General features: G+C 36.2%; 3 protein-coding genes across 3 annotated transcripts; all 3 read right to left on the reverse strand.

Annotated features, from left to right (window-relative positions):
- Positions 1-67: 67 nt before the first annotated feature.
- On the reverse strand, positions 68-625 carry LOC147386730 (protein FAR1-RELATED SEQUENCE 5-like). Its single transcript, XM_086424605.1, has one exon. The coding sequence runs from the start codon at positions 623-625 to the stop codon at positions 68-70; it is 558 nt and encodes a 185-aa protein (XP_086280731.1).
- A 6,596-nt stretch (positions 626-7,221) lies between these two features.
- Positions 7,222-10,913, reverse strand: LOC147386731 (uncharacterized). The gene is made up of 6 exons (XM_086424606.1): positions 10,149-10,913; positions 9,446-9,529; positions 8,325-8,615; positions 8,062-8,213; positions 7,547-7,713; positions 7,222-7,406 (listed from the first exon to the last, which is right to left on the reverse strand). The coding sequence occupies exons 1-6, from the start codon at positions 10,911-10,913 to the stop codon at positions 7,222-7,224; spliced, it is 1,644 nt and encodes a 547-aa protein (XP_086280732.1).
- A 2,187-nt stretch (positions 10,914-13,100) lies between these two features.
- Positions 13,101-13,865, reverse strand: LOC147386732 (uncharacterized). Its single transcript, XM_086423746.1, has one exon. The coding sequence runs from the start codon at positions 13,746-13,748 to the stop codon at positions 13,323-13,325; it is 426 nt and encodes a 141-aa protein (XP_086279872.1). The 5' UTR covers positions 13,749-13,865; the 3' UTR covers positions 13,101-13,322.
- Between the last annotated feature and the right edge of the window lie 4,370 nt (positions 13,866-18,235).

Raw genomic sequence — 18,235 nt, forward strand, 5'->3', positions numbered from 1 at the left:
TTTGGAGACACACTAAACAAAAGTAGGCTAGATAATTGTTATTGGACAATAGCAGTGTTGAGCTCTATCAATCTTGTACTACATGTTTTGGTATCAATTTTGAATCCATCACCCTAAATTTGTTTGCCTCTTTCCTCCATTTTCCAAGAATGAAGTGTGACGGTATACTATCAATGTCTAGACGAAAAAACACCTTTAGAAAATGCCAAAATATTATTCCAACAAACTCAAATTTCTTACATTCACATGTACCCTCGTAAATATCCAAATTTAACTTCAACACAAACTCCTCGGACTTACCAAACTTAGTTGTTATCCGATACGTATGAAATCTATCATCGATTCTCATTTCTTCAACTTTAAGTCGATTCACTTGAAGCCATTCTTCCCTGAGTTTCTCAAACATATTTTTAGTATACACTGTCGCAGCATGTTTGAGAAGTAACTCGTCATTCTTCACACATTGAAACTTGTGTTCTGATTTAAAATCTTCATTGGTCTCATTTGTAACAAGTTTTTTCAATGCTTCCTCATACTTGACTACAAATTCTCTTAGATTTGTCTTCCATGTAACTAACCCATCAAAGAATGCATTAATGCTCTCACTACGGCCAGTAGTATTCATGCCAGTAAAAAAACAACCCCGATTATACACAGGCACCCAAGACTCCTGCAAATTAAATAATTGTTCAAGCAATTCATTTCCTTCCAATCCATGCTTTACAATCAAATTCTTCTAATTCTTTTCAAACTCTTCTCTCGTGTACGTCGACCAAATACACTTCTCCAATTTATTTTTGAAATCACAAGATTCAAAGTATTTATATGCCAACTTCTCAGGAAACTTTTTCATGATGTGCCAAATGCAAAGGCGATGATGTGTGTTGGGAAAAACTTTAGCAATTGCATTCCTCATTGCCAAATCCTGATCAGTGATTATCGATATTGGATGACGTCCTCCCATAGCCTTGAGCCAAGTCTCAAATAACCATAAGAAAGTTGTCTCTGTCTCATCTTGTATAAGAGCACACCCAAATTGTATAGATTGAAAGTAATGGTTTACTTCAGTAAATGGAGCGAATGGCATATCATATTTGTTTGTCCAATAAGTCGTATCAAATGTCACCAATTCCCAAGTATGATTTTGTAAAATTGAATCAATTTTGCTATTTACAGCCTCTGTCCAATAAGGTGCTTAAGGTGTAGACATGGCTTCCTTAAAGGTTTGAGGTTCATTTTCTAACAAAAAAGTTAGAAAATCCAGACCAAATGATATAATCACTTTAGGTCTCTTACTACGTCTAGGTTCATCCTTATTTTCTATAGATTTTTTGTCTATATTACCTTGTGAACTAGTAATCGCAGTATCATAAGTTCTTTTATGAGAACTTATTATTTGTATATTTTTACAAGGAAAAATATTCTCAAAAAATGAAGTATTCCTTGACTCAATAATAGTATTTTTATGAACATCATGAATGTCAGATTTATGCACAAGGAATCGATATGCACTACTATTATGTGCATAACCAATGAATATACAATCAATGGTTTTTGGTCCTATCTTAACCTTTTTAGGGTTAAGAACCATTACCTTAACCAAACACCCCTACACTTTTAAATATTTATAAGACGATTTTCGACATTTTCATAACTCATATGAAGTTTGGTCTAATTTCTTGTGAGGTAGTTTGTTAAGAATATGATTTGTTGAAAGGATCGCTTCCCATCACAAATTCTGGGGTAAAACAGAACTTATCAACATAGCATTCATCATTTCTTTTAAGGTTCGATTTTTACGTTCGGCAACACCATTAGATTGTGGTGAATAAGCAGCAGTAGTTTAGTGAATAATACCATGTTCTAAACAGAACTCACCGATGGGTGCTTCATATTCACCTCCTCTATCACTTCTTACTACCTTTATCTTTTGACTGAGTTGATTTTCAACTTCATCCTTGTAATGTTTAAACATTTCTAAGGCTTCGTCTTTACTCCTTAGTAAATAAACATAAAAATATCTTATGCAATCATCAATAAAAGTAGTGAAATACTTTTTTCCACCTCTTGTTTGCACAAATTTTAAATCACAGATATCATTATGAATTAATTTTAGAGGTTTTGAACTCCTTTCCACAGAATGAAAGGGTGTTTTGGTTAATTTAACTCCCACACATGTTTCACATTTATGATTTTAGTCAATATGAAATTTAGGCAATAAATCTAAATTCATTAACCTTCGCAAGGTATTAAAATTTACATGACCTAATCTATCATGCCACACATTGAAAGACTCAAGCATATAAACAGAAGAATTATCTTTATTCATAATTAAATCTTTGGGTATAATTGTCATTACATTTAGTTTAAACAGACCATCGGTCAAATACCCCTTGCCCACGTACATCCCATTTTTAGTAAGTAAAAATTTTTCAGATTCAAATACTAATCTAAAACCCTTCTTACTCAACAAAGATCCGGATACAAGATTTTTTCAGATGTCTGGTACGTGCAACACATCATTTAATGTAAGACTCTTCCCAGAAGTAAATTTCAACACCATCTTCCCTTGACCTTCAATTCTTGAAGTTGAAAAGTTGCCCATAAAGAGTTGTTCATCATTTTCTGTTTTAATATATTCTGAAAATAAATTTTTGTCAAGACATATGTGTCGAGTAGCCCCTGTGTCTACCCACCATTCTTTAGTATTTCAGATTAAATTTACTTTAGAGACAACTACAAAGAGGTTGATATCAGAAACAACTGCAACTAGATGCTCTACTTCAGACAACTGGGTTTGAACAAATTTATTTTTCGATGAATCCTGGTCATTACGTTTGTGTAGACACCCCATTTTTGCATCCACCTGATTAATCAATTCGTCAACCCGATCGCAAGGATTCTCAATGATGGATGTGTATTCCATTGCTTTACTTTGTTACCAGATTTGTTTCAGAAATCCAGATGAGGTATCTCGAATTGACAAAACCTTAGAAATCACGCTACGCTAGGAAAACACAACCCCAGAAACATAGAAATCATCATCTTGCAGACCAAAAAGAAGCTTCACGATAAAAATCACGATCAAATCAAAATATGACATCAAAACAACCCTAGAGCCTACGTTACAGGAAAACTCTCTCGAACACATAAAATAACAAATCGAAATCAAATATATCAGAATTTGACAAAATTACGAAAATGCCCCTCATAAAATTCACAATCATTTCACATAAAAATTTTCATAAATGATACAAACCAACATTTCCATTGAATTCCTTACGAAAAACTGATTCTAAAACATCCTAGAACATCAAAAACTGACTTAAAATGTGAAAAGTCCTCTCCGGGGGCAAAACGGTAATTTCACAATTTTTATAATTAAAAAATTCGAAATTAATAAATAAAATATTAAATAATTAAAGTAAAACATTAATGAAATTAATTTAAAAATTTGAACCTAAAAAATCGATCAATCGGACTTTCAGGCAAAATTGTTGAGGGTTCGTGAGATATTTCTTTAAGGACCCCTCCATTTTGGGGGTCTAAAGAATTAAAATATAATAGAGGGGCCTTCTCCAAAAATCAAAGTAAATCAAGCAAGACTAAAGTGAAGGTATTAAAGTCAATCAAGTGAGACTAAAGTCAAAATTAAAGTCAATTAAGCAAGACTGAAGTCAAATATTAAAAGTCAATCAATTAAAACTAAAGTCAAAACATTAAAGTCAATCAAAGAAGACCAAAAGTCATAATAGAACTCTAATTAAATAATAACTCTATCTAATAGAGTTCTAACTTAAAAACAATTCTACCTAAAACAATTCTAATTAAAACACAATTCTACCTAAAACAATTCTAACTAAAACACAACTCTAATTAAAAGAACTCTAATTAAATACTAACTCTACCCAAATCAACTCCTAAAAAAATCTATAAATAGAGGTGCTCACATCCTATTTTCGTATCAAATTATAAACCCTAGGAGAAATAGGTCTAGAAGCTCCCCTAGCCCCCCATAAACCCTAGTTTTGGAGCCCCAACTCCTTACCTAACATCCCCCCTTCAATTTTAGTCTAGAAAACACCCAAAAGCCTTCTAAAAACACCCCCAAATCCGTAATGAACTTGAAGAGTTCAGATTCAAAAACAAGGAGATACCTTGCCTCGGAGATCTGAAGTCAAATCCGGAAACAGAACGAAGCAAGGGAGCACGGTACAAGGAGCTCTTTTTGTCAGATCTGAGGGAACCAAGTCCTTGCCATCGGAAAGGTAAATTTTTATTTTTATTTTTTTTATCTAGATTTTAGCAATGTAATTTACTTGGGGAATTTAGTAGAGACCGGCTTTGGCCGGGCGGGGTTGGTGCCTAACACCTTCCAACTCCGTAACTTGATCCCCGAATTCAGATTTTTTATGGTAGATTAGTTCTTTTTATCCATGTTAGAGTCAGTATGGTTCCTAGACCACAATAACTAGGTGGCGACTCCCAAACCTCAAGGGTCAAAAGTGGATCCGCGCACCCCGCGGATCGAGGGCGCTTTCAGTTTGCGGCTGTCCTTGGCTCGATGTCCAGGTTTGTTGCAAACAAAACAGGTTCCCTTGAATTTTTTAAAGTCCTTGCCTTTAAGACCCAGAATAGAGATTTTCCTCTTTTTGTTGTGACAGTTCAACTTAGGCCGTTTAACTTCTACTACATTGGCCTTAGACTCGTAGTAGTTATTTTTCGCCCATTTCTCACTCATTATGTTATCTTCCTCAATCCTTGACCATACTATCAAGTCTTCGAGCTTCATCTCCTGGCGTTTGTGCTTCAAATAATTTTTGAAGTCTCTTCAAGATGGCGGTAATTTTTCAATTACCAATGCCATTTGAAATGATTCACTAATAGACATGCTTTCTACATGAATTTCATGCAGGATAATTTGAAGTTCTTGGACTTATTTGATAACTATTTTAGAATCTGTCGACTACAAATTGCTTTTGTCCGGCATCTTCTGTCTTATATTTATTGTCTAAGGATTCCCACAATTCTTTTACAATGGCGATTGGACTGTATACGTTATACAATTTATTATCTAATCCATTGAGGATATAACTCCTGCATAGGAAATCCAAGTGTTTCCATGCTTTGATAGCAGAAACCGTTGTGCTATCTGATTCGTTTTCTTTCAGAATAGGCGCATCTTCTTGAAAGAATTTTGCTAAGTTTAATGTTATTAAATAAAATAACATTTTCTGTTACCAACGCTTAAAATCCGAGCCATTAAATTTCTCGGGTTTTTCTTGGTGATTTATTTTTTAAATCTGTGAAAATAGAATAAAAAATAATCCGAAAAAATTGTCTTAAGATTGTTATACGGTAAATACCTGAGAATAAATAAAATAAAGTTTGACCGAGGCTTGTGTTGAACACAATGTCCTTAAGACAATTTTGTTCCCGCAACTTGGTGCACACGGATCAAAGAACAATTGTCTCCCAGGATATAACGATAACACGTGTAAAGGCAGCACTTCAATCTACACGTCTAGCGAACTGAACGTTAATGTTGTACTCTCAAAGAATGCAGACGAGAAATCAGAATGCAAGCAATTTAAAACAGCAGAGATGAAGAGAAAAATTTTAATTAGAAAAACTCAGGTTGAAATGACTTATTTATAGAATTTTAAGAGACAAGGTGTCTCTTGGGAAAAGATGATTCTAAGAGACATAATGTCTCTTGGAAAAGGAAATGTATATCTTTTAAGAGACAACCCAAAATCAAAAGATGTGTCCTTTCTAGACGAACAGACACCCATGAAAATCAAGAGGTGCGTCCTCTCTAAATTAAGGGGTGTGCCCCCCCTTCAAAATCAAGAGGTATGCCCTTTCTAAATCAAGGGGTGTGCCCCTTCAAAATCAAGAGGTGTGTTCTTCCTGATAGGAATAAAGGGGTTGTTTGGAGTCGATTTGTCATTCACCCAAAATAGATTTTTGACAACTAAAAACATGAAACTATTCTCTTCAATAAGAAGAACAAGTTTTCAAGTGGTCCCGCCTCAAGTAAATTGTGAGACCCACTTAAATCATAGCTCAAAATGACCCATTCAATCACAAAAATCTGAAAAAACTGCAGATTTTTTCAACAAAATTCATGTTTCATAGGTACCGATTTGCAATTGAAGCATTTTCTTTGCAAGGATGAATATCACACAAATTAGTGAGAGTATCAACTCATTCTTTGATTCTTTTGTAAAATCTACAGGTAATTTACAAGAATTTGTTACAAAATACGATCTTGTCTTGAAAAGTCGTTACTAAAAAGTAAATATGAAAGATATTGAATCTGTTATGATTCTAACAATAATATTAGAAAAATAGAACAATTGGTTGCTTCGAGGGAACCAAATCCTCCACAAGTTCTGCTCACATTCAACTTACTTCTTCATTCATCACAAAAGATTAAATACAACTTCAGAAATTAACCACCAACCACTAACAAGTTACTGGACCACTATTAACAGCACATTATCCACTAACAACTTACTAACAGCAACATTATCTATGATAGGAAATAACCACCAGCCACTAACAAGTTACTGGACCACTACTAACAGCACATTATCCACTAACAACTTACTAACAGCAACATTATCTATGACAGGAAATAACCACCAGCCACTAACAAGTTACTGGACCACTACTAACAACACATTATCTATGACAGAAAATAACCAACAGCCACTAACTACAGACTTAATTAAAGCATAAATAAATACTCAACAGATAATAATACCCAACAAGTAATGGGCTGTCTAGATAAGACCCTGTAGCCCAGGCCCGACACATGACAATGCCACCCCCTTAGAAGACCTTGTCCACAAGGTCTGGGAAGTCCTTACTCAGAACTTGATAGTCCACCCAGGTTGCTTCTTCTAGCCCTAACCCTTTCCACTTTACCAACAGTTATGTTGCTGCTCGGTTCCCCTTTTTCACCATGCGTCGTTGTATGATTTCCTCAGGTTCAAGCTTAAAGGTTCCATCTGAAGTTGTAAGCGGCAATGATTACGATTGCTGATTTCGAGCTCCTAACTTCTTCTTCAAGTTCGATACGTGGAACACCGGGTGGATTTGAGTCGTAGGAGGAAGCTTCAACTTATAAGCAACGGAGCCCAATTTTTCCAGCACTTCAAATGGTCCGTAGAACCGCGGAGAAAGCTTCGAGTTGCAACGTTGGACAACTGACTACTGCTTGTATGGTTGGAGTCGAATGTAAACATAATCGCCCACTTCAAAGCTTCTTTCTGTCCGCTTTAAATCAACGAATCGCTTCATTCGTGCTTGTGCTTCCTGCAAATTGTGTTGAATGATACAGAGAATCTGATCCCTCGACTTTAAGGTATCTTCCACAGCCTGATTTTTTGTAGTTCCTGGAGAATAGGGAATAATTTTGGGGGTGGGTAACCATAGACTGATTCAAAGGGTGTTAGTTTGGTCGATGCATGAACATTTGTATTGTAACACCATTCAGCCAACGGAAGCCATTTGACCCACTCCCTTGGTTTGTCACCTGAAAAACACCGTAAGTACTGCTCCATAACCTTGTTCACTATCTCGGTTTGTCCATCCGTTTGTGGGTGGTAAGCTGAGCTGAACTTCAAGTCAATCCCCTGCAACTTGAATAGTTCATTCCAGAAATTGCTTGTAAAAGTTGGATCCCTGTCTGTTACAATAGAACTAGGCATTCCATGCAATTTAAAAATATTTGCAACAAATATTTGGGTTATTTTAGAAGTTGTATAGGGATGGGAAACTGGAACAAAATGGGCATATTTAGATAACTTGTCAACCACCACTATAATCACTGAGTACCCTCCCGAAACAGGCAACCCTTCAACAAAATCAAGAGAAATGTCAGTCCAAATTTTAGTAGGAATTGGTAAGGGTTGAAGGAGTCTTATTGGATGTATGTTTTCTTATTTATTTCTTTAACACACATCACATTCTCAGATTAAGTTTCGGATGTCACCCTTCATGCCTACCCAATAAAATTTAGAACAAATTCTGTGGATAGTTTTATGGTACCTTGCATGGCCACCCACTGGACTGCTATGTAAGGCCTGGAGAATCTGCAATTTCAGCTCTGGTGTGTTGCTAATATAGAGTCTATCTTTGCAATAAAGCAACCCTTCCAATACTCTATATTTGTTAGGATCCAATATCCCTTGCTCCACTTTCTGCAATAGTTTCTACAACTCAGAATATTTTCCATAAGAAGCCTTGAGAATGTCCAACCAAGTAGTTGATGGAACCGTGAGGGCTGCCAACTCTTCTTCTTTAGAATCTACCTTTCTAGATAGTGCATCAACCACCCGGTTGTCTTTCCCTTGTTTGTACTCCACTGAGAAATCAAAACCTAACAACTTGGTGATCCATTTTTGTTGAAGAGGTGTTACAACCTTTTGTTCTAGCAAATATTTTAGGCTTTGTTGATCTGTTTGCACCTTGAATTTCTGCCCCAATAAGTAAGATCTCCATTTCTTTACAACAAGTACCAAGGCCATCAATTCTTTCTCATAAGTTGACATTTGTAAAGCCTTTCCACTAATTTCTTGGCTCATAAAAGCAATTGGCCTTCCCTATTGCAATAAAACAGCTCCAACACCATACCCACAAGCATCACATTGAATAGTAAAAGGATGAGTAAAATCTGGTAGTGCTAAGACCGAAGGGTTAGTAACAGCTTTTTTGAGTTTTTCAAAGGCTTCCTTGGTTGTTTTAGTCCAAGAGAAGGAATTCTTTTTTAAGAGAGAGGTTAAGGGTGCTGCTGCAATGAGGCCATATCCTTTGATAAATTTCCTATAGTAGCCTGTGAGTCCAAAGAACCCTCTAAGAGACTTTAAACTGGTGGGAAAAGGCCAACTAAGCATAACATCAATTTTAGCAAGGTCAGCCTTAACTCCTTTATGGGAAATTACGATGGCGTTTGGATAGGACTCCTTGGCTACTTCTGACTCTTGCGGGGAGTTAAAAGTCGTTTGGATAATTTAGATAAACAACTCTTTCGAAGAATTACTCCGCGCAAAAGCAAAAAATTGCTCTTTATGAAAAAATCACTAAAACCTACTTCTCAATTTCGCATCTTGCGGGGAGTAATATTCTAACGGCTCATTTTACCGAAATACCCCTAACTTTATTAATTTTTTACGAAAATACCCCTGTTTTAAACACATTATGTTAATATTTAATATTTAAAATATTATATTATATTATATTAATATTTATAGTTAAAATGTCAAAAACAATATAGTTTAAAGGCATATTATGATACTAAAAAACAAAAAATAGTAACTAGTATAATATAAGGGTATTCCGATCTTTTTTCTAGAAGTCATGAGAAGTCAGCATAGTTCCCAAACAGATTTTTAGCACAAAAGTACTTCTGCCAGGACTTCACAGAGTTGATTGCCAAACGCCCTTTCTGCACAGAATACTTTTCTAGCTCCTCCACATAGTACTCCAGCTCCTGTTCTTTGGAACAGTAGTTCTGCTCCTAATATCCAAACATGCCCTAAGTGACCAAGGTAGCTAACCTCAGAACATCCAAAACTACATTTAGATTTTTTTGCAAACAATTGATGCTGTTTTAGAATGTCTAAAACAGTTTGTAAATGAACCAAATGTTCTGAAAAGGTTTTGCTATAGACATGTATGTCATCAAAAAAGACCAAAATGAATTTACGTAGATGAGGCTTGAAAATGTCATTCATTAGGCCTTGGAAAGAAGCAAGTGCATTGGTAAGCCTGAATGGCATTACCAAAAACTCGTAATGACCCTCGTGAGTCCTAAAGGCGGTCTTTTGGATATCATTTGGGTGAACTTGGATTTGATGGTAGCCGGACCTAAGGTCTAATTTGCTGAAAATGGTAGCACCATGTAGCTCATCTAATAATTCATCAACAATTGGTATGGGAAATTTCATTTTGATGATTTCTTTGTTGAGAGCTCTATAATCAACACAAAGCCTCCAACTACCATCTTGCTTTCTTACCAGTAGAACGGGTGAGGAAAATGGGCTTTGACTAGGTCAGATTATACCATTATTCAACATTTCATTGACCAACTTTTCTATTTCTGTTTTCTGGAAGTAAGGGTATCTATATGGACCTACACAGACTGGTTTGATGTCTTTATGGAGTAAGATATGGTGGTCATGTCTTCTAAGTGGAGGTAAACCATTGGGTTCTTCAAAAAGCGATTGGTATTGGTCAATAAGGTCAGTCAAGGTCGGGTCCATTTCAGTAGAAAAAAAGATATTTTCAACGGTTTCAGCAAGCTGTAAAACTAAGCCCTTATGGTCTTTTTTTAATGCCATACCAAAATTTTCACCTTCTATCAATGATAAACCTGTAGGTGACATGCCTTGAAATGTTCTACTCGTGCCCATGTAGGAAAATTCCATTTGAAGTTTAGAGAAATCCCATAGAATTGGCCCTAGAGCCCTTAACCATTGGACTCCCAAAACAATATCACATCCCCCCAATGCAAGCAAATAAAATTTAGTATGATAGAAATTACCCTGCATGTGGAGTTTCACCTCAATACACTTTCCTTCACTGCTCATAGCTGCTCCATTTGCTACCTTCACTATCAATCCTTGGGCGGGATGTATTTTGAGCCGAGCCTTCTCAGCAATAGAGGGATCCATAAAATTATAGGTGCTTCCCGTATCAATAAGGACCACCACTACACACCCTTGCACCTTGCCCACTAACCTCATGGTTCTTGGATTAGGAGAGCCCGAGAGAGCATGGATGGAAATGCTTGGTTCTACATCTATAATCTTTGGTTTACGTCGCAAACTGCAATCTCCCTTCTCCTTGCTATCCCTTACTGTTAAGGGCTCCTCGTCATCACTAGAATCCTCACACTCCATAATGAATAACTTAGCTACCTTGCATTTGTGCCCCGGTCCCCATTTCTCATCATAATTGTAGCAAAGACCCTTCTCTCACCTTTCTTTCATTTGAATAGGAGATAAGCGCTGCACTGGAACCATAGCCCTCTTCTCGGGAGAAGAAGAACCAAAGGTCAGCCTTGAGGTGGAAGCACCCCCCTTGACAACCTTCTTTAAGGTCAAAATATTTTCTTCCTGCATCTTAGCCAACCTAAAAGCAATATTCAACGTTTGTGGGTTTAACATACGTACCATGAATCTGATGTCTTCTCTAAGTCTACTAAGGAAACAACTAAGTTTATATGGTTCAGCTAAACCCCTTAACTGATTAGATAAGACTTCAAATTCTATTTTATAAGTTTCCACAGTAGTAGTTTGCTTCAAATTCGTAAGGGCCTCCATTGGATCTTCATAAGTTGTAGGACCAAACCGTGTTTGCAGCCCCCTAACAAATGCTTCACAGCTTATGATTCCACCTGAAGTTTCCAAATCTTGGAACCAAATTAAGGCCTTACCTTCCATGTGGAAGGAAGCCAATAATACTCGATGTTGTGGGTTAGTTTGGTGATAAGCAAAAAACTGATTTGCTCTATAGATCCACCCTTGAGGGTTCTCACCATGAAATTTAGGGAAATCCAAATGGATGGAACGTGTTTGAATTGTCCCATGCTCTTCAAATAATGGATTGACCATTCTTTGCTCATCTATGTTGTCCTCAGGTCTCTTTCCACTACTGCGTACCAAGGCTTCAACATTACCAGCCACTGCCTGAAGCTGCTGAGCCAATCCATCCACCAACTGCTGCAATGACACCTGATTTTGCTGCTGGATCTCCTGTGTTTGTTTCAATCCGCAAGAGATTCAGCAAGTTGTGAATAACGTGTACCAGCTCCACATTCGACCATGTGGATCGTCTGGCTCTGATACCACTGTTATAATTCTAACAATAATATTAGAAAGATAGAACAATTGGTTGCTTCGAGGGAACCAAATCATCCACAAGTTCTGCTCACATTCAACTTACTTCTTCATTCATCACAGAAGATTAAATACAACTTCAGAAATGAACCACCAGCCACTAACAAATTACTGGACCACTACTAACAGCACATTATCCACTAACAACTTACTAACAACAACATTATCTATGACAGGAAATAACTACCAGCCACTAACAAGTTACTGGACCACTACTAACAGCACATTATCCACTAACAACTTACTAACAACAACATTATCTATGACAGGAAATAACCACCAACCACTAATAAATTACTAGACCACTACTAACAGCACATTATCTATGACAGAAAATAACCAACAGTCACTAACTACAGACTTAATTAAAGTATAAATAAATACTCAACAGATAATAATACCCAACAAGTAATGGACTGTTTAGATAAGGCCCTGTAGCCCAGGCCCGACACATGACAGAATCATATCGTAAACAACGAAATTTAAGTCTGAGATCTTTTATTTTAGGGGGTGCGGCAAGAGTTTACACAAAATTCATTTTAAAAAAATTTCGAGAAGAACTCGAGGCCACTTTTAGATATTCAATTGAATACAGTGAACCGCAAATATAAAGTAAAAAATGTGGATGACGTGCAAGAGGTACTTTTTGCAAATTCAATTCAGAAACTAAGATTGGAAAATGCGAGTGTCAACTTTTTTTTTAGTCTATGGGACTATTATGTAGACACATATTAAAGTCTTCTCTCGATTAGACATTTTCGAAATCCCACCTTCTTTTACATTAAAAAGTTGGACTAAAAATGCCAATAAAGGTAAAGTAGTTGATGAAATTGGTTCCCATATGCACGATGGTTACTCTAGTGCAGAGGCTTTGCGAGTTAGTCATACTTCTCGACGGGCAACACAATTAGCTTATATGGAGCATAAGTCACAAGTAATGTCTTTTGTTTTGGATTTAGGATTTTATAAGAATCTTTTTTTAATCAGAAAAAATTAGTGAAATTATTTGAATGAGAACTATAATGTTTGAGATTGTAATTTGAGACAAACTTTAGTTATATTGGAATGTTGTGTTTTAATCTTTAATTGGGGCTTGATAACTAATTTAAATACTTGGGATGTAATAAGTAAAAGTTGGGGTGCCAATAGCAGCTCTCTATTTTAATTGAAAATTACGGTTGTTGGATATTTGTTTAATTAAGAAATTATATAAAGATTTAAAAAAGACATATTAAGACAGAGTAGTACAAGTGCGTCAACTAAACAGCACTCAAAACTTACCACACGCGTACACGCGTACACACATAAAGAAAGATAGAATACGTACACTCGTACACATAGAAAGAGATAAACCTAAATCGACACGTGTCAAGTGAATGAGTACACACTGCACGCAACCTGTCGGAACATTCAAGAGGATTGTGCGATCCTTGATTCCTCGAGATCCGCAGCTTTTTTAAGAAAGGTCGGATCATCATCCTCAAGAACCATCTGAATAGGAGATGATCCAAGACCATCTGCAATTGCGAGCATAATCTTCTTCATTTCAGATCGAAACTCCTCGAGATCTACACTTCCGCTTTTGTCACAATCAAATTTATCAAAGATGGAGTCGTAGAGTTGAGTGAGTTGTTCAGGAGGTGTGACCACATCGATCCCAAAGTGGGTTTCCATGAGTCGAAACGTTTCGAAGGCCTTACGAAGCTCGGATCGAGAGAGGACTCCATCATTGTTGAGATCAAGAGACGCAAATCGCTCGTCTATGTTCTTCTTGAACTCGACCTCATCGTTTACGAAAGATCGAACCGTCGATCCATCCAATATCACTACGCCCATTTTTTTTCTCTCCCTTATCTGATATCAAGGTGGGTGATTGGGTTTTTATTAGTGATTTTTGTCAATATGATAATACCCTAAATGCCCCTGCTGCATATTTTCATAAAGCTATACTTTCGGAAGATGGGATAGGCTGTATTTTTAGTAAGGCTATTTCGGTCCATGCCTTTGTTCAATTATTTATAGACTTGACTCTTTCAAGTAATTTTCGTCTGACCAATTATTTATTATTATTATTATATATTTGCGTGTGCAGAACAATGACACGTGGAAGAAAGGTGTTATTAAAAAAAAACGTGGCTGTGTTTTGAGCGAGGGCACGTGCCACGAGGGCAAACGTGGAAATTCAGGATGGACATGAATTTGTTGTTTGGCATACACATCAAATTTTTGATGTGGATTATAATTGCTTGAGGAAAAATAGAGGAGAAAAGGAAATAAATAAATCACTAACATTTTATAAGGGCTAAAAGAAAAGGTCCAGCTGGAACATCGGAATTCTAAAAGACTGGTAACATTAATGGTAGCATCATGAGTGAGGATAAAATGTGGACCACAGGGAGGGTACATCACAAGAAAGGAGGTGTACACCTGGGGCACGTGCTAAGAAGTGGTGCACCTACACTACAGGTACATACTTATCTTTTATTTAAAGTATTTTAAATGATAAAAAAGAAAAACAAAACAAAAGAGATGGTTTTAATGTATCACATGGCCATCAAAAGATGATGTGTATTGATTGAAAGTTGCTCTGCTGCATTCACATCAGTTTATAAGTTTCTTTAAAATCCATAATCTTTTAGTAAGATACGAAAGAAATGGATAAAAATGGTTAGAGTTTTATATTTAAAGAAAAAAATTGCAATACACGATCAATTTTGAAACCCATGATGTTGTAGAAGGAAACAAAAGGTCGAAATGAAATAGGCCTAATTCGGTTCATGGAAGGATCACCCAAGTCACGTTGAGTCGATTAATTGCTCGGGGGATTTATTCAAGCCCATAACAAGGGTCCCACGAGATTTAATTCACTGCTCAGGAGCTCAAAACATGTGATCCAATTTATTTTGCCTTATAGGATTGGCTCAGGAAAAGTAAAAGTTGGTGGTGGCTTAACCAAGACGAATGCATCAAATTAAATTAGGAAAGGTCAATTCAATTAAAAATTGACTCACCAAATTTTGTCAAGCAAGCTAAGTCGTTCGGGGGCTTAGTCACGCTGATCCAATTTGTTAGTTGGGTCGGCTTTACAAATTAGGTTAGAAGACCAATTATAGTGCAAAGCAATTATATTGATTGGGGACTTGGGTCACGTTCATAAAAAGGTGTCATGTGACCCAATTTTATTTTTTAGGAGTTTGACCAGGCAAAATGGTATAAATTGGGGACTTAATACAAATCCACTCGGTGCTCTAAGTTATTTAATTGTTGACTCAACCGAGTCAACCAATATATTGTGTCTAACGATTAAATTGCTCAAGGGCTTTTAATCATGCTGAGCCAGTTTTTTAACTAATTATGTCGGCCGTACAGATAAGGTTGGAGGATAATCTCGTGCCCAACTCGACTGAGTCCAAGGATTCTGTTGAGTTAATAGGTTTATCTCATTACTCAATTTTGACCTATCGTGATCACTTGGGGGTTCAATGTAAGTCCAGTTAGTAAGATAAAACGGTTAATTTACACGTGGAGGCTTGGTCCGAGTATAATTACTCAATGACTGAGACTCAGACAATAATTAAAAAGGTATTATAAGTAGGATTTTAATAAGTATAAGGAATTTATTTAATTGCAAGTAGGAGATCTACGCTATGTTATCAAATTTTCTGAAACATGAAGGTTCTATTTCAAATATTTTTAATTTGGTTTGTGTTAACAATAAAGATAATTATCTTTTGATTTATTTCGTATTATTGAAAGGCAGTTTGGTTCATTGAGAAAATTGAATCCTGTTATTTTAGGTTGAACATGATTAAGAAGGTAAAGATTTGGTTTGTTGAGGGAAGCGAACCTTACTCATATGAAGTTAAGTAGGTCCAAGAAAGTCCAATAAAGTTAACACTCGATTTGTTGAGGGAATCGAGTCATACTGATATGAGGTTGAATAGGACCAAGAAGGTCCAATAAGATTAAGACTCGGTTCGTTGAGGGAACCGAGCCCTACTCATATAAGATTGAGTAGGTTCAAAAAGGTAAACACTCGATTTATTGTGAAAATCGAGCTCCTACTCATATGAGGATGGATAGGTTCAAGAAGATTAAGTCTCAAAAATCTAACTTATTAAGAAGATCAAATTTACAAAAATAAATTATGGAGATCAAGAATCATACTAGTTCGAAAATCAAATATGGTGTTTACTCATATTAGAAGTATTTCTAGTATGCAAATCTCGATATTTTATTCTTCACCTTCGAGAAGGGGCTATGTGGAGGGATAAAATCACCTCCCATCCAGATCGTTTATTTGCACTATCAATACGTATCTCGAGGTAGACACGTGACATTATTTGAAAAAGACTCTAACTTATTAAGGAATAATCTCAATTTAAGAGGATTATTTCCCTTTTATGTCATTATTGATTTAGATAAGGGATAATTGGATCAATTATAATTTAATTAGGATTAAGACTCTTTTTAGGATTTTCCTATTTAAAAGCCTTGAGGCCATTGTAAAAGGGGAGGAAAAAATTGAGGGGAAGAGATGAGACTAAGGTGAAGAGGTCATTTAATAAACTCAATTTATAGTGAAACGCTCTTCAAGTTTGTGGACATAGGCAAATTTGCCGAATCACGTAAAAAATCCTTATCTTCTTTATTTTTCCATGTTCTTTTTATTATTTTGTGGATTTAATGATGAAATCATGATTGAAGTTGATTCATCACAAAATTAACCGCTACATTTCACATTTACAATTCTACTCAATCTTGAACAAGATGTCTCAAACGTATCGGAAAGCTCGTTCGAGACGACTCGGTATCGGGCCTTGACGAGACGAGATCCGAAATCGAGTTTTAAAACCATGCTCTTAACTAACCTCACATCATTTTAAAAAATGATTTTTCTAACCTCAAACAACATTTGTAGTTTTCCATTAAAATGATGAATAGCAAACATAAATCTCCTACAGATAGGGACATTTTTTGCTTTTAGGGATTAGTATAAAACTAATAACCAAAAATAGTATTCTCCTATCCCAATCGATTGTGAAATAAGAGTCTCAAACGATGTTTGAAGATTTCAACTGAAAAATGTACCTAGGAAATCTATAGTTTTTCTTTCATCTCGGTCGTACGTCAAGCATCATATGTCGTTCACGATAGAAAAATCAAAATGGCTAAAGAGCTGACGGAGGGATGGTTTTCTTTCTAAATAGCCCTTGAATTTTGGGCAGTAGCTTGATATTCCATTTATTAAACTGTTTTATTCTTAATGGTCCTTCACTATTATCGAGGTCACCACTTTTTTTTTAGGTCAAGCTCACCACTTTTTATGTAGGGAAATTTAGTTTTACCCTCCCCCCTCAAACCATTTGTCCTTTACAACCTTGATGCATTAGATCATGTTTTTGAAGCCGCGAGGTGAGCCCAAGGACCCTTAGTGGTGAGCCGAAGGACCCTTAAGAGTTTCAACCTTTTTTCGAGTTGCACATACTCTTAACAAAGCAACCGCACCTGATGGTAATGGTTGAGTGATGATTCCAATGATTGTGGCGAGGAAGTTTGCTAGCAATTAAAATGCCTTCTTCCTCACATTTAATGGTAATAGAGCAAACCAGAGAATGATTCTTTAAAGCCATTAATGGCTTTTGAAGCTCCTTCCCAAAGCTGATGATCGAACAATGATAGTAGTGAATCAGAGATTTAGTGCGAGTGATTTGATTGAACGAGATTTGGAACTTGCCATCTATGGCAGAAAAATCGAAGCCCCAAAGGATAAATTTCATCTAAAAACAAAGCAAAAAAATTTGAAAAAACCCAATTTACTACATACGACTTCAAAATGCTTGAAAATGATTTCTCCTTCTCAAATCCTTAAGTTGGAATGGAGTCTCTAAAATTCGATTGGAATGCTGAAAATCCAATTTTTAGGATGAAAATGGTGAGTTCTATCGGTTATGGCACGTTCAGCATTTCAATCGTGAGAAATGTGAGAATTGTGGTTCAGGGATTGATTAGAAAGAAAATTATTACTACATGGACTATTAAGGGAAGCCCTAAAACTAATCCTGAGGGGTTGGCTTAATGGTAATTTTAGACCGATAAACAGTTAATGCCCGTAAGTCTTGAGTTCGATACCCAATATGAGCATTAATTCCTCAAGGGCCACCTGCGAAGGCACACCCTAACTTACCTAGTGTGTGTGATGTGCAAACATTGCACGTGCCCCGAAACTAGTCCTTGGACAAACCATAGTCTATGAATTAGGCAAAGCCCATATATAAGCTCGGTTCACTATCTACAAGGATACCCGATTATCAAAAAAAGAG

The sequence above is a fragment of the Akebia trifoliata genome, chromosome 14, assembly GCF_017979445.1.
Source record: "Akebia trifoliata isolate Shusen 1 chromosome 14, ASM1797944v1, whole genome shotgun sequence".
Lineage (NCBI taxonomy): Eukaryota > Viridiplantae > Streptophyta > Magnoliopsida > Ranunculales > Lardizabalaceae > Akebia > Akebia trifoliata.

Coding starts and splice junctions, on each gene's coding strand:
- LOC147386730 (XM_086424605.1), bottom strand. CDS start 625: ATGAATACTACTGGCCGTAGTGAGAGCATTAATGCATTCTTTGATGGG.
- LOC147386731 (XM_086424606.1), bottom strand. CDS start 10,913: ATGGAGTGTGAGGATTCTAGTGATGACGAGGAGCCCTTAACAGTAAGG. Junction 8,616..9,445: donor CTGTGCAGAAAGGGCGTTTG/GCAATCAACTCT, acceptor TTATTGCAATAG/GGAAGGCCAATTGCTTTTAT. Junction 7,407..7,546: donor GTACTTACGGTGTTTTTCAG/GTGACAAACCAA, acceptor CCTATTCTCCAG/GAACTACAAAAAATCAGGCT.
- LOC147386732 (XM_086423746.1), bottom strand. CDS start 13,748: ATGGGCGTAGTGATATTGGATGGATCGACGGTTCGATCTTTCGTAAAC.